This window comes from Micropterus dolomieu, linkage group LG22, assembly GCF_021292245.1.
Source record: "Micropterus dolomieu isolate WLL.071019.BEF.003 ecotype Adirondacks linkage group LG22, ASM2129224v1, whole genome shotgun sequence".
NCBI lineage: Eukaryota > Metazoa > Chordata > Actinopteri > Centrarchiformes > Centrarchidae > Micropterus > Micropterus dolomieu.
In genome coordinates this window covers 21,569,255-21,584,160 of record NC_060171.1, presented here as the reverse complement: position 1 = coordinate 21,584,160, position 14,906 = coordinate 21,569,255, and the positions used below count along the sequence as shown (strand labels likewise).

The window sequence follows — 14,906 nt, the reverse complement described above, 5'->3', positions numbered from 1 at the left end:
AGACCACAGTGTGTAAACAATACTGTATGTTTTGATTAAATAAATTAAGCAATACATATAATACAGATCAGTGTGTATCCAGTGTCTATGTGAGTGATGAGGAGTATGTCTGAGAGTGTGAAACACAAAGGACAAACACAACAATGTCGGGCAGCAGGAGAGAGAGTGAAAGAATCTTGCAGGTCTGATTTATAGCCTCCTGAGCCCATCCTGCTCAGGTGTGTTACATCTTTGACAAGGGGCCTTTCCGAAATTAGACCCTTGCCACTTCCACCCCCCGTAACAGAGTGAACTCTGGTCAGAGTCACCCTCACAGCCAAATCGAGCTCCCTAACCCGCCTAGACTGTAAGACCACGGCCAACTTTTGGGCAAACTACCCTGTCCATAGCATAAATAGGATCTAACGTTACCGCTGCACTCACTGCTATAAAATGTGTATCAAATAAACAGCTGTATTAAGATTCAGGATTGATGATGAGGAAAAATGTCTTTTTTGCAATAACGAAACGGATACCATTTGTCATGTATTTGGTGTGTTTATGAACCAAATTATTATGGTTCTTTTATGAAAAGATTGATATTCATTGTAAAAGAATAGCCTATATATTTTAAACTTCTTTATCTTACATGAAGAATATTACATTCACAAATACATGACCTAAAAACAATCCACAAATACATCATTTTAAAATAGAAATCAAACATTATATTGAAACATTATATGATCTGAAAAATTTAAATGATGAAAATATGGAAAGACTTAACTACTTTTCTTTAATGCGTTTGTTACGTGATACCCCTGTGTATCTAGTTGTGTCATGTTCAATTATTCTGTCATTTAATGTAGGCTATTTCGTTTTGGCTGAAGATTTTCGTATTAAATACAATTCATTAAGAAAAAATAACAGTTGTATTGTCTATCAGACAAGAGCATTTTTTTTATTAAACACAATATAACCTTTGGGCTACGTTGTTAACCTGTGAATGGTGATATGAAATATTAGTGTAGTTTCGGAATTAAAAATCCTACATGTTAACCGGCAAAGTCACGCGGAACTCACATTTGAAAGGAAGGTCTCCCATCGTGCAACAAAGGGTGTTAAACACCTTCAACAAGCCAGCATCGGTGCTGACTCAGCATAGGAGGGTTTAATAACCCACTCCACCCTCATTGGTTTCGGATGGGACTCATAGTGGCGAACCCTCCGCATGAACGCACTAACAGAGTGGAAGGCAGGGAGAGGAAATAGCAAGTACTTTCAGAAAGGAAACAACTTCCTGTATTAAAAGGGAAAAACACAGCCAACGGAATTAGATTCTTGCGTGACATAAAGAAAGAAACCACCAGTGTTAAAAGCCTAAATTTAAATCTGAAATCTACACGTTTTTATGCATTGTCAGTGATGAGCCATTATCTGAATAAATTCTTCAGTGAATCTGTTTTTGTGTTATTGTTATTGTTGTTTTATTCAAACCAGCACATATTAAAACTCACCCCACCTTTATTTTGGCACTTGGCTTGAAACTCCAGTCTTTCTTCCAGCAATTAGAAAGAAAGCAAGTTCAATTGTTTCCAGTGTTGAGTCCTTTGCGATGAGGGAACAATCTAAATTTAGTATTATGTTCTTGCCAAGAAAACTGACTTCACAACCCATTGGACATCTTTTCATACCACTGTGTAAATCATCTACCTAAAAAAAGCTGGTGAAAATAAGGTAGGCTCCTTTTTTAACACATAAAGCTGTCAGCATGTGCAGGTATGCATTAACGACAAAGCCGAGAATGTCATTTAAAAATTTGGTTGGGTTTTTTTTTGTTGTTGTTTTTTTGCCTTGTGAAAATGTTTGCACTTGATAAAGTATTCCAAGGAGGTTTTTAGTAACTTTTGTCACCAAACAATCTGTCAGTGACAGTGACGGCAGCCAACAAGACTCAGTGGAGCCTGCCGAGCCCCGAGCAGTCCCGTTCACAGATGTTACTCATAACTCTCCTTCTTTGTCTTCATTACCATTCATCTCTCGACGGAGCGGCACGTTGGCCCTGTTCTCATAAATGACTCCTCTGTGAATCTTTTCATGTCATGGGGTCAGTGAAATGTTTATAAACAGCTGTGATTTGCTCAAAAGAAAATACCAATGGTGTGTGTGTGTGTGTGTGAGTGAGCGCAAGCAGTCACGTTCGTAGGGACGCCTAAGTGTGTATCCTTACTGAGCTGTGATTAGTGTTTAAAACCTGTAATTGACCCTACCTGGCTCGCTCTGTGTTTCTTTCCACCTACTGTACTTGTTTTCCACCCACCAGCGCACACATACACACACACTCATAGCTACATTGCTACCTGCTACTCCTGACTTGCTGGTGCTTCAGGGAACTCACGGAGCAGTGTCTTAAAAAGGAATCGTTGAGCCGCAGGAAGTTGATGAGAATTGTTACGACAGTGATTATCATGACTGCTGCAATACAGCCCGTGCATAGTGATCACCGAGCTAACATTGTGCTTTATGTCGCATGTTTAGCCCTAGTTCTTTTTTTTTTCCAGGTTACTCAGTATTCAAAGTTGTGTTACGTCGAATCCCCACACTAACAGAGTAATTACTGCTTTGGCTACATCCCTACTGCCATGTGTTTGTGCCTGCAGGGCCAGGCAGGTTGTCTAGAATGGATTATTGAAGTCTTAATGTAGACATCGTCAATCGTAGCTTTGCCTCTGAGGTCCGGAGTTCCTCTCCCAGTAATGGACCCTATTTGAGGGTGGTTCATTTCATGCCTCTCTACAGCCATTAATGTTCAGGGGATTGATCTGAGGCTGTTCACTTCAAAGGCTCAGACAGGGTTGCGTTCCAGGTATGATGAAAGGTGACATTTGGTGCTACCCTGTGGACACACCAGTCTGTTGAAGCCGCTGTAAACTCTCAGCTCATTTATACTGTTTGAGCGTGTATGTGCCTTTCTCTCTTCTGTTACATTTGCCTACGTGTCTTTCTGTTTTTTGGTGGGGTCAGGAAACAGACTTTCTTGGTTTAACAACCAGATGTGTTTTTATGCCTCCACCACGCCAATAGCCGTGGCCGAAGGCTCTATCTTTTCTGGTCCGTCTGTTGGTCCGTCCTGTTTTCATGAATGCAATATCTCAGGATTGCCTTGAGGGATGTTTTTCAGATTTGTCCACCTGGACACAAGGATGAACTGATTAGAATTTGGTTGTCAAAGGTCAAGGTCACTGTGACCTCACAAAACACGTTTTTGGCCATAACTCAAGAATTGATGCGGTAATTATGACAGATATTTAATGGGATACAACAATGAACTGATCAACTTCACTGTGATATCATAATGCCCTAGAGAAACACTTTTTTTGGCCATTATTCAACATAACTCAGGGACAGAAGAGAAGATTGAGACCATATTTCACAGTTGATCAGACACTGAATAGGTGACACTTTTGAGTCCAATGTCATTGTGACCTCAAAAATGAGTCATGGATGTAAACTGCAACTTGCCTGGCTGGCAAAGGCATACAACCGTGGGGCAGTAATCCTGGTTGTTTATGTGACGTTAAAATAGTGTAAGCTATTGCACACTTAATCATTAAAACTGGAACTCTGTGAACTCTTGTCTCTCTTTTTTCTGTTTTGTTTATTTTTTGTGAATATATATATATATATATAATGATAAATAGCTCCAAGCTATTTCTTTCAGCCTTCTTATGACACGTTTTCTTTCTTGTCATCTCATGCTGTTTTTTTTTTTACCATCTGTCATTCTGTCACTCGTTCCCCACCACCTTTCACGTCTACAGGAAATCTAATTTGCATTACGTGTTTATATTACAGGAGTTCGTATGTTGGATGGGGAGGTGACGGATGTGGTGGAGGCACATTCTCTTAGCCTCAACCCTCAGCACATCCACATTTATAGTGCCAGCTGGGGCCCAGAAGACGACGGCAAGTCACTGGACGGCCCTGCCAAGCTGGCTAAGGAAGCTTTTCTCCAGGGAATCACCAAGGTCAGTCAGAGCATAAGATTGGATTTCTAATCTACTAATTAAGCATATCTATCAATCTCACACAAGATCTTAATGTGCTTATTCCCTTCTTTTTCTCGATGAGAAATAGATAAGAAGATTGATATCACACTCATGTTTGTATGGTAAATATGGAAAATATGATGCTGAAGCCAGCAGACTGTTAGTTTAGCTTAACATAAAATCTGCAAGGGGAACAGATGGAAATAGCTAGCCTGGCTCTGTCCCAAGGTAAGAAAATCTGCCTATCTGCACGTCTCACCAATAAACACGCTATATCTTGTTTGTTTAATCCCTACCAAAAACAGCGTAAAACAAACAACAATTTGTCATTTTACGGGGATTTTTTTGCCCAACTGTTTCTTTGCCATTCTAGTATTAAAGTCAGTTTTTCCTTCAAGCTGTGTTTGCTTTCAAGTTGTACTGTTGCCCTCCACAGTTACACAGGATCAAGGCATAGGATAAATTACACGATTACGCGTCGCAGAGACGCAGCAGTAGGGAATTTGTTTAAAAATAACTTTTTGGCTTATCTGCTGAAGCTGCGACTTTATCCTAACAGTAGTGCATGAGACAGTTAATCTATTACATGCTGCGCAGCCCCCCTCCTCGCGCATGCTCTCACTCATTCAAGCTCAATATCTTCAGCGCAACGTTTCAAACACATTGGCTGAGACACCCGCCATCAGCAATGAAAGAACTGCCCATCCCTCCTTTGCCAACAACAGCGTATAGTACAAAACACTTGTGTGGACACATCCCGGCTCCACCTGGAGTTTCAGGCTCATTTTGTTTGATGCCATGGCGCTCAAATCAATGAGTGGCAAAGAGGCATGGTGACAAACAGTGGAGAATAACTTTTCAGGGGGAGAGTGGTGTACAAGCCTCTCAGCCGTTGCAGCTACCTCCGATGTCTGGGGCACTCTGCCCTATGCCTCGAAGTGTTGGAGGGTCGACTTTGAGAAGACGAGTCAAAGCGAGAGGCACCAGGGTTTTGATGGAGTTAGGGATAGGTTTTGGCTCAGTTTACAGTGGGGAAAACACAAAGACATGGGGAAACACACTTCAACACCGGGACCAGTAACTGCCTGTAGTCTCCAAAGGTAGCCTGGCAACTGGTCCTAGACAAGAAGTGGTCTGGCTTATAAGCCCCCATAAAATGTATTTTCATTTTTACTACTCAGTTTTTGTAGTGATTAAATAAACAAGACATAACATGTTAATTACTGAGCTTCAGAGTGCTTGTGAGCAGATTGTATTAATATTAAATATCTGCGAAGATTCTCAGTCATCCAGGTCATACTTATCCAAGAAGGGTTAAATCAAGGGCAACTGTACTTGATTGAAGATACTTGATACTTGAATATTTAATGGGGGATATTTGTTTGAGAAGTACTGTGTTGAAAAGAAAAACCTCAAGGTGAGTTCGTTAATTGCCCTCTGACTAGTCCTTTAGGGTTGGATAGATTAAGACATTAAAGATTATGACATATCATCTAACGCTAATGTCGTCATTTCTCATATGTCAGCATGCCACATCAAAGGCGCAGAACAGCTAAATGATAAAAGTGAGACGGGAGAAAATAGAAATAGAGCAGCAGTCAGTGATGCAGGACAATAGTTGGATTCAAAGACGGCAGTAATTAGCGTGTCAACGACTGAAACCACACATTTTCTTTGGAAAAGAATGACTCATATGTCACATCCCTAATGTGAAATGCCCCACATATCATGGCGTGGAGAAAGAAATGCCTGACAGCAGCACAACAGGACCTTTCTGGTTTCCTGTGTTCTCCTGGCAGTGAGATAGCCCCGGGCACTGAAGTGTTATCGTCGGCCTCTGTAACCTGCAGCAAAGGCAGCGTCCAGTCATAGATTGGGGTTGGAAGGTTTAGGAGTATTAGCTAGAACTTCAAGACCCTTGTGTTAGGATACAGTATGATTCAGACAGCATCATACATACAGTAGAAAATGTAATTGATAATCCTTTTTAAAAGCCTCTCAACATGCTCATTTAAAGTCTCTGTTCAGGTCAAAACGAGTTTCCTTTGTACCCTTAAAATGTGATTAACCATGCCAGAGAAAAACACTGTTGCAAAAACAGTGATAAAGAAGCAAAGATCCCAGCATCTTTATCTGTCGGGACTCTGAAGCCAAAATACTGGAACTGATGATGTGGCAGGATTTTTATTTTTATAACAGCCAGGCCAGAGTCAAGCAGGCAGAGAGCAGAACAGACACAGACAATCTTTAACAACAGGAGAAGTGAACAATCCTGCAGCTTTTTCCCATCACTCTGACTGAAAACAGCAGTTTTTATATTCCCTTTTTTTGTAGTTTTGTGTATCTGTGGGAGGCCGAGAGCGAGGCAATAATGATATACATCCGTTTTCTCTCACCTTATTAATTTCTTGCTTGCCACCAACAGTTTCATTGTTCCTGCTCACTCTGTATGTGGGGAGTGCAGTAAGAGAGGCCCCTCTGCTTTCTTTTTATCTGTATTTATCTATCATATGTATTTCTTCTTTTGTTCTCCAAAATGAATAAGTTATCTGCCAACTTTGTTCAAACTGTAGGTGGAAGAAGAAAAGTTTTAATCTGTTTTATTCTGGATGTCACAGTGTCTGGAGTTGCCGCTTTCACACTTTGATGAAAAAATTGACTGTAATTGTTTTATTAACTTTTGAATGACAGGGCATCATTAATGCTGAATACAAATGCAAGTTGTGAGTAAATTATGACAATAACATTTATTCGTTTTGGCACTTTTCACAAAGCTCTCAAAAAGTGCTTCGCAGAAGAACAAATCAAAGACAGAGATAACAAAGAAGAAAAAGTACTTGCCAAATATATTTTTAAAAGAGGAAAAGAATGAAGTTAAAACATGACAGCAAAAGTAAAACTAATTAAAGCCTATTTTAAAAATCTGTAAGACTTCAATAAAAAGGACACTGAGGTTGTTCTCCGGCCAGAGGCTATTTCAGAGCCGTTGAGCCCTGGCTGCAGATGCCCTGCTGCCCTCTATCTCTCTTGTCTCCAGCACGTCCCCGGGGACAGTAAGCAACAACGGGTCAGTAGACCTCAGGCTACTGTCAACTATGTATTGAGAGAAAGAAGGTCAACAGTGTAGGACGGGGGCAGATCAACCTGTTCCTTAGAAATAATCAGCACAACTTAAAAATCGATTTTAAAGGCTGTATGTAGCCAGTGCATGGAGGCCAAAACTGAGAAAATGTGCAAAAAGTTTCTCACCCTGTGATGTCCTTGGCAGCTGGGGGGGGTTCTACAAATTGAGGATGGCTTTCCAGCGAGTTGCAGTAATCTAATCGCCTGGAGACGAATACACTAAAAAAGGACAAAAAGAACAATCTAATCTTAGCAATGTCCCTGAGTTGACAAATGACACCCTTTGTTACTTAGCTAAAATGTTTAGTGAAATTTTGATCTGAGTCATAAACCGCCCCGAGATTTCCAGCCTCCTGTTGGCAGTCCAGACCCAACTGGACTAAATGTCCATCTCATATAATGTGCGTATTTTACGAGCATACAATCTCACTGCCAGATATCATGTTGTCATTTATCAGGCCCCTAAATTATATTCCGTTTGAGTAGATTCTGTAATTACATTTCTTCTGTTTGTTATCTGATGTTCTCCCGCAATAAGTCGCCTGACATTATGATATATTAATAAGAGTTGTGCCGACAGCAGTTCACTGCTTCTAAGCAAAAGCACATAAGCGACAAGGTGTTCAGGCAGTGAGACGCACATCTTTGTCAAAGGCAATTTTTCACTTTTCAACCAGCTCTTGTTGGTGTCTTTCTCTTAAACTATTCTTTGTCTGTGGATTAAAACTTCATGAACATGTGATTCTATGCCACAGGGACGTGGCGGCCTAGGCTCCATCTTTGTGTGGGCCTCGGGTAACGGTGGCCGGGAGCAGGACAGCTGCAACTGTGACGGCTACACCAACAGCATTTACACCCTGTCCATCAGCAGCACCACGCAGTCCGGCAACGTGCCGTGGTACAGCGAGCCCTGCTCTTCCACCCTCGCTACCACCTTCAGTTCTGGAAACCCGGGGGAGAAACAGATAGTGGGTGTACACACACACTCACACACACACACACTCACACTCACACTTTGAACATCTCAGATTTCGTGTAGGATTGTTTTTTATACTTCAGGATCTTTAGCACACTGTAAATGTCAGCATTGCAAAAATAGCCAAACATCTCATACTGTGCATTGGCCTTATCAGTCAAAAGCTGATGCTGGTACATCCAAAACAAACCCTTTTCGAGCGCACATACACATTAACCGTGTCTCTCTCAAATCAAAAATAGGCATCAAACTGTCAAAATCAGAGTGACTGATGTGTAACATACAGTGAGCAAAGCTGACAAACACTGAGTGATGTCACATGCTTCCTTCAAGCTGCTTGTCAGCTAAAGAAAGAATTGCCTCAGGGACATAGAATAACATAAAACAACTGTAAATCTGCCATTCCCTCCAAAATACAACAGAGGCATGCTGAAGGCAAGCAAACACAACTCATCAAATGGATGAAATTAAAGTCATTTTAAAATGTACTGCAGCAGTTGCTTTATATTGTTGCTTTAGTAGTGAGAAGCTGTCATTTGTTGTATCAGTGAGTTCATACATCTTTTTTTCCAAAACTAATATTTATGTTCACTTTGATTTTTGTGTTTGGTACATTTTTGCCTAGACTGTCAAATTATAAGCCGACCAGGCTTGTAAACAAACCCTACGTGGACAACATGGAAAGAAGAAATAATTTTAGCAGAAAATCCTTATATTGGAGAAGCTGGAACCGGCAAATACTTGGTATTTTTTACATTTACATTTGCTCATTTAGCTGACACTTTTATCCAAAGCGACTTACACTTGCTATATATGTCAGAGGTCACTCTGGAGCAACTTAGGGTTACATGTCTCGATCAGGGACACATTGGTGGATGTGTCGCAGTGGGAATCAACCCAGGTCTCTTACACCAAAGGCATGTGTTCTATCCACGGCCCCATCCCCACCCCGTTTCTTGGCAAATTACTTGATAATTACAATAGTTGACAATTTTCTGTCGATCAATTAATTCAATACTTTTTTTTAAAGCACAAAATCAGTGAATACAACCAAAAATCGATGAATGAAACATGAAAGCGTTTCAATGTTGTTTTATCCAGTTTTGAGATCTAACAGTTGGCCCTGTGCAGACACCTGCCCTCCCTTTGTTTACTCCTCTGACACGTTCTTTCCAAAGATAATGGTCATTAGTGCCGCACTCTGTGAGGCCAAAAGTTGCAAACCAAGAATCTGTCCTTAAACCTTCACTTGCCCTCTGGCTTCTTGTCATTTCTGACGTGTCCCCATCGTGACCCAGAGGGGCCTCATTAGCTTTCTGGCATTGGCAGAGACTGACAGCAGAGGTCTGCACGGAGTGCTAACATATATTGTCTCACCAACACCCGACCTGGCTGGGCTGATTTGGCTGACATTCACTGTCCTGGCTGTAACCCTTTGGCAGGGATCCACAGACCTGAGACTGAACCTACTTGCGCATCCACCCGCCTCCTCCTCCTCCCCCTTCTCCTCTGCCTCCTCTCCCTTCTCCTTCCCGTCTCCAAGTGCTGCTGGCACAGCTTTCATTGTCCCAGCCCTCTGAACTTCTCTCGCTGTGAACTTCACTCATACTGAAGTGGGGGACTGAATGTGTCATTTTAACTGTGTCCAACTTCCTGTATTTCTGTGCACTTCACTCTCTCCTGTCTCCAAGGTGACCACAGACCTGAGACAAAAATGCACAGACTCTCACACAGGGACGTCTGCTTCGGCCCCACTGGCTGCTGGGATCATCGCTCTAGCTCTGGAGGCCAAGTGAGTGAGCACGACACAGCCTCCTCCAGTAACCATAGAGCTATTTTTGCAGTCAACCCTGTAGCTAATACGCTTCAATGTAATGTTATCATAAATGTCATTTGTTATGCTCTTCTGTCCACTCGCGGGAGGTGCGTGCGTGCATGCGTGCATGCACGCACGCACGCACGCACGTCTGGAAAGGCGCATACGTGTCTGGGAGTCGGCGTTGGCCTAAATCCCAGCCCAGAAATTCTTTCCTCAGCAAATTAAGCTTTTGATAATCAGTTAATTAGCGAGACAAATCAGCAACCGCAGCCCACACAGACATCTGAATACCTGTAGGGCCGGTAGTGAAGATTTTTAACTCCAGACTGTCTCTCATTATCACTCACTCAGGACTCCAGGTATCAGAATCCAAGTTTCTGTCAGCAGCTCTAATGTGTTCTCCATTAGGGCCCTATCTTTAGTCATATCTTGTGCATGTTAAGTCCTCTTATCAGGGAGCCTGCATAATTCTCCTCATTTCCACATTAGCGATTAGCTGACAGGTGTCAAATCAAATCCAGTATTACTTCACAACCCGGTTTCAGTTTAGGTGTACATCATCAGAGTCCTAGGTTTATCTCAGCACTGTCACCTCTGATATTGTAGGACTCACAGATTTAAGGTCACTTTTAACACCAAACTAGAGTCAGTCGTTTGGTGCCTGTCAGAAGTGTGCACCCCTTTCTGACAGGAAGCAGTAATAACACAGTCGCTAGTTTATCAGACTGGGACCACACTGGGATTCACAGAGATGGAATCTTTTAATAGGTAGAGTGAGCTGGCTTTCTGGTGTTATACTATTTTATTTATTTCCCCGTCGCTCTTGGCTGAGGTGACATTGAGTGCATCAGGGACGGGTTCTTGTCCATTAATAACACATGAGAGGATGTGAGATGTGAATGCTGATGCAGAGAGTAGAGGTGATGCACCACAATACAATTCTGTGTTTCTATTTCTTTCTGTTTCTGTGAGCAGTGTGATTCATGGTTTGATTATCTTAACCCACGGAGCTTTTTTTTTTACCTCATTGGTGACTCAAAGGCTTCTCCTACTGAATGCTTCTCAGCTGTGCTTCTTAATAAATCTATATTAAAAACAAAACTTTTATTGGGCTTCTGCTGTGTGGAAGGTGAGCCCATCCCCTAATCCCAAACCTCATTAGAAACTATCATTACAGAGAGGTCTAGACAGTTCTCTACAGTATTGTAGCCACTGTTTTACTGTGTTCCCTAACCTTTCTACAAAGTAGGTTATGATGTACCTTTAGTACTGGTGTTTTATGACTGTTTTGAAGCCTTAATGTGAGCCCATACCTTTTGTTATGGTTGACTGACATATCCATCAGGGCTACTGTCTCAGTGTATTTCAGAGATGTAGGTGTGTCCTCACTGTATAATGCCCAGGTGAATCACATATCAGGTGTTTCTACAGACTCCTGACCTTCTCCATATCCCATAGCTCCTCACACTTGAGGTCATCGAAACATGACTCTTCTCATAATGTGCATTATGTAGAAAGCTATTCAACTATTATTGACAGAAAGTCAATACAGTTTCTCTGCTTTCCTTCCTGTATCGCTGCAGTATGAACCTGACGTGGAGGGACATGCAGCACCTGGTGGTGAGAAAGTCCCAGCCCGCACACCTTAGCGCCGGAGACTGGAAGACCAACGGAGTGGGACGCAGAGGTAGAGAGCGGACTAGTCCAAATCAAGCACAGATTGTATTATATGCCGTTTTATTTGTGCCTCTTTTCTGAGCTCACAATGAGACGTTTGTAAGCACATGAACCATACTTTCTAGAAACTTCATTATCGTGCAAATAATCATTTAATTCCAGCAAACAAAAATATATTCGGTGGAGAATGTTTGCTATAATGCACAAAAGCAAACAATGGTATTGTCTGCACTCCCAAATCATTCGAGACTTGCTGTCTCAGCATTTTTGCTCTCTGTTTGCCTGCATGCACCATGCGACAAAGCCTTACAGTATGCCACAAGTCCAGCCAATCAAAAAAGCACTGGGAGAAAGGTAAATAGGCACACCACAGAAACACACAAGTAGTTTATACAGTTTTGGTTACATATGTAGTTTTAGGATCCCTCATGAAAGTCCACATGTATTCTCTACTTGGGTATTGTAGTTAGATTCCTAGCTAACCTCTGCCAGATAAGCAGTAGCTATCTAAGCTAGTTATGACTTGATAATTTCCTGATACAAAGCTGAGGCATTATAATCACTAAGTCCAAATAATAACAAAAGGACATTTATATTTTGTATTTTTTGGTTTTAATGATGAAAGTTTTTTTGTGCTGCTTTTTTAACGAACAGCCAAACAGCAGCCTGCTACACGACACAAGAGCCACTAACTCTAAACAGGAACCCATGTTGGATTTCCTGCCGAAGTGTTCTTCTTTTCCAACATACAAACATGACTGAACACTTGTCCATTGCCACCAAACAAATATTCGCTACGGAAAAGTGCACTGCTAATGCCATTTTCCAGGCGAGATAGATATTTAGCTTTTACGCTGCAGCACATTAAGCCGTATGTAATCTTATCTGAAAATATCCCTTTTGTCCATTTAGATGCCGGGGTGGTCTTTACTCTTCAATCCCACTAACAACATGCTGTCTGCCCATGGCATGTGCGCTACAGCACGAGTGTGTTTACTTTGTCTTTCGTTCTCCTGCTGGGGCTCAGCCTGCCAGCTGCTCTCAGTCAAACAGAGACCCTAACATGCCCTTCCAGCCGGCTGAGACAGAATTATATTTCTTCAGTTAGTTCCTGAACTGTAACAGTGGCACAGTTCAAATCTGGGTTTTTGATGGAACTGCATTTATTATGCAGGATTGAGGAACAACATCGAACGCCAGTGTTACTGTAAAGAGTGGATAATTGACTGTCTGTAATTTCTCTTTCTGTGATGTTATCTCAACGCCACCACCCACCAACCGGCCATTCTCTTTATCCCTCCACCATTTTTTCTCCACAGTGAGTCATTCGTACGGTTATGGGCTCCTGGATGCAGGGGCCATGGTGGCATCGGCACAGAACTGGACCACAGTCGGGCCACAGCATCAGTGTGTTCACAACATGCTTGCAGAACCGAGGTTAGAAGGGTGACCTGAAGCTGTGTGTGTGAGAATGAGGAGGGACGGTCGTGTACATTTGTAGCACAGTGCTATTGTCTGTGTCCATTTCTGCAGCCACACAACATTAACCACAATCCCCTCCACATGTCATACCTGCAGAGACATTGGGAACAAGCTGGTGTTCAGCAAGAGCGTGGATGCCTGCTGGGGACGACCGGAGTATGTCAGCTCTCTGGAACATGTTCAGGCTCGCCTCACTCTCTCCCACAACCAGAGAGGAAAATTGGCCATTCATCTCATCAGCCCACTGGGCACACGCTCCACCCTGCTGTTCCCCAGGTACACAGTAAAACACACCGGTATATACACCAACAGCAGATCCCTGAGACAAATCTCTCTTTGCCTGTGTCTCTTTTTACACACACATACAAAAACAATGTGTGTGTGTGCCTCAATGTTAGTTGTACACAGATACTCCCACAAGTATGCTCTCTGGGAAAAACACACTCTCTGCTTTCTGCCTTTGGAATAAATAAAACAAACACGCCATGTCTCCTCTTCCAGGCCCAATGACTTCTCCTCAGAGGGATTCACCGATTGGGCCTTCATGACCACACACTCATGGGACGAGGATCCTCAAGGGGAATGGACGCTGGAAATAGAAAACGTAGCAGCTAATGAACGTGACTATGGTAACGCCATTCATTGCCATTAATTGTTGAGTCTGGTCACATCACATCAAACTTACATTCACTGCCCCCTCATCAAATCCAGTCCTCCTGCATATTTTTAATGCTTCTCTAAATAGCCTCTCCTCAGTTCCCCTTCTTTCTGTCACATTCCCTCTAATGATTCAGTTTGAACCATTTTTGGTACTGGGGCTGCACCTCTCACTGTCTTAGTTGCTGGGCAGTGAAATGTTTTGCAAGAAAATAGTTGGTAACATTTGATTAATAACTTTAGTATCTTGAGAATGTTTTTTTTTTTAATCTGCCTGCATCCATTTTTTTCAAAAGGCAAATGGCAGCATATTGTCAACAAGAGTCAACTGCTCGTTAAGTCCTGGAGCTTTCCTGTGGCTTTGTTGACTCAGAGCGAATGGGGAAATGAGATAGGAATGCATCTCTTCCTCTGCTGGTGTTGATCCTCCTCCAGTGTTGTGTTCGGTCCGCTCTCATCACTTGTTTCCTTTCCTTCCACCCCCATATCCTCTGCTCAGCCAGTTCACACCGTTCCCTCTCTGCAAAGTGTTATATTGATATTCTCTTCCACATCTCAATACCCCCCCCCCCCCTCCTTCTCTCTCTCTTCTAGGTGTGTTGAGTCAGTTCACTCTCATCCTGTGGGGTACTGGACCCAGCGTTATTAACCCCTCCTCATCTGATTTCCCTCGGCCGTCCAACAACAGCTGCAAGACCTTCGATGCCCAGCAGATTTGTATCGGTGAGTTCATTTGTTGAAGTTGAATGGGCTCATTTGTATTTTCTGCTGGCACTCAGCGATTGTTAGAAAACAGGCTTTTGGTCAGACTGTGTTTGGTATTTCAACTTGTGAAAAGCGAGCGTTGTGGTCGCCCATTTGCAAGTCTCTCGTGCATCTGTTTACACGCGCACTACGAATATGCACATTGCCATATGTCATATGAGTTTGACTCAGAGTGTGGGACGTATGGAGGAGCAGCAGGGGAGATTCAAACTGCGTCAGTGAAGAGGTGCTATGTTGTCAACAACTGTTGAGGAGGACGACTCCCTCATTAGAAGGCAGATGAGATCGGAAGCTTCATTCTGCTTCCAAGCAGTCAGACACTTTCTTCTCCATAATTTAGTTTAAATCTACATTTCAGGAGTAACACTTTATTTTTACA

General features: G+C 42.5%; 1 protein-coding gene across 19 annotated transcripts in view; it reads left to right on the top strand.

Moving 5' to 3' along the window:
- furinb (furin (paired basic amino acid cleaving enzyme) b) overlaps window positions 1-14,906 on the top strand; it is an 82,649-nt gene that overhangs the window by 64,672 nt on the left and 3,071 nt on the right. For all 19 annotated transcript variants that reach the window (XM_046036229.1, XM_046036228.1, XM_046036230.1 and 16 more), the window contains 8 exons: window positions 3,835-4,007; window positions 7,907-8,119; window positions 9,819-9,919; window positions 11,530-11,633; window positions 12,943-13,060; window positions 13,202-13,381; window positions 13,607-13,734; window positions 14,357-14,485. In XM_046036229.1, coding sequence (XP_045892185.1) covers window positions 3,835-4,007; window positions 7,907-8,119; window positions 9,819-9,919; window positions 11,530-11,633; window positions 12,943-13,060; window positions 13,202-13,381; window positions 13,607-13,734; window positions 14,357-14,485 — 1,146 coding nt within the window. The remainder of the gene's footprint in view (window positions 1-3,834; window positions 4,008-7,906; window positions 8,120-9,818; window positions 9,920-11,529; window positions 11,634-12,942; window positions 13,061-13,201; window positions 13,382-13,606; window positions 13,735-14,356; window positions 14,486-14,906) is intronic.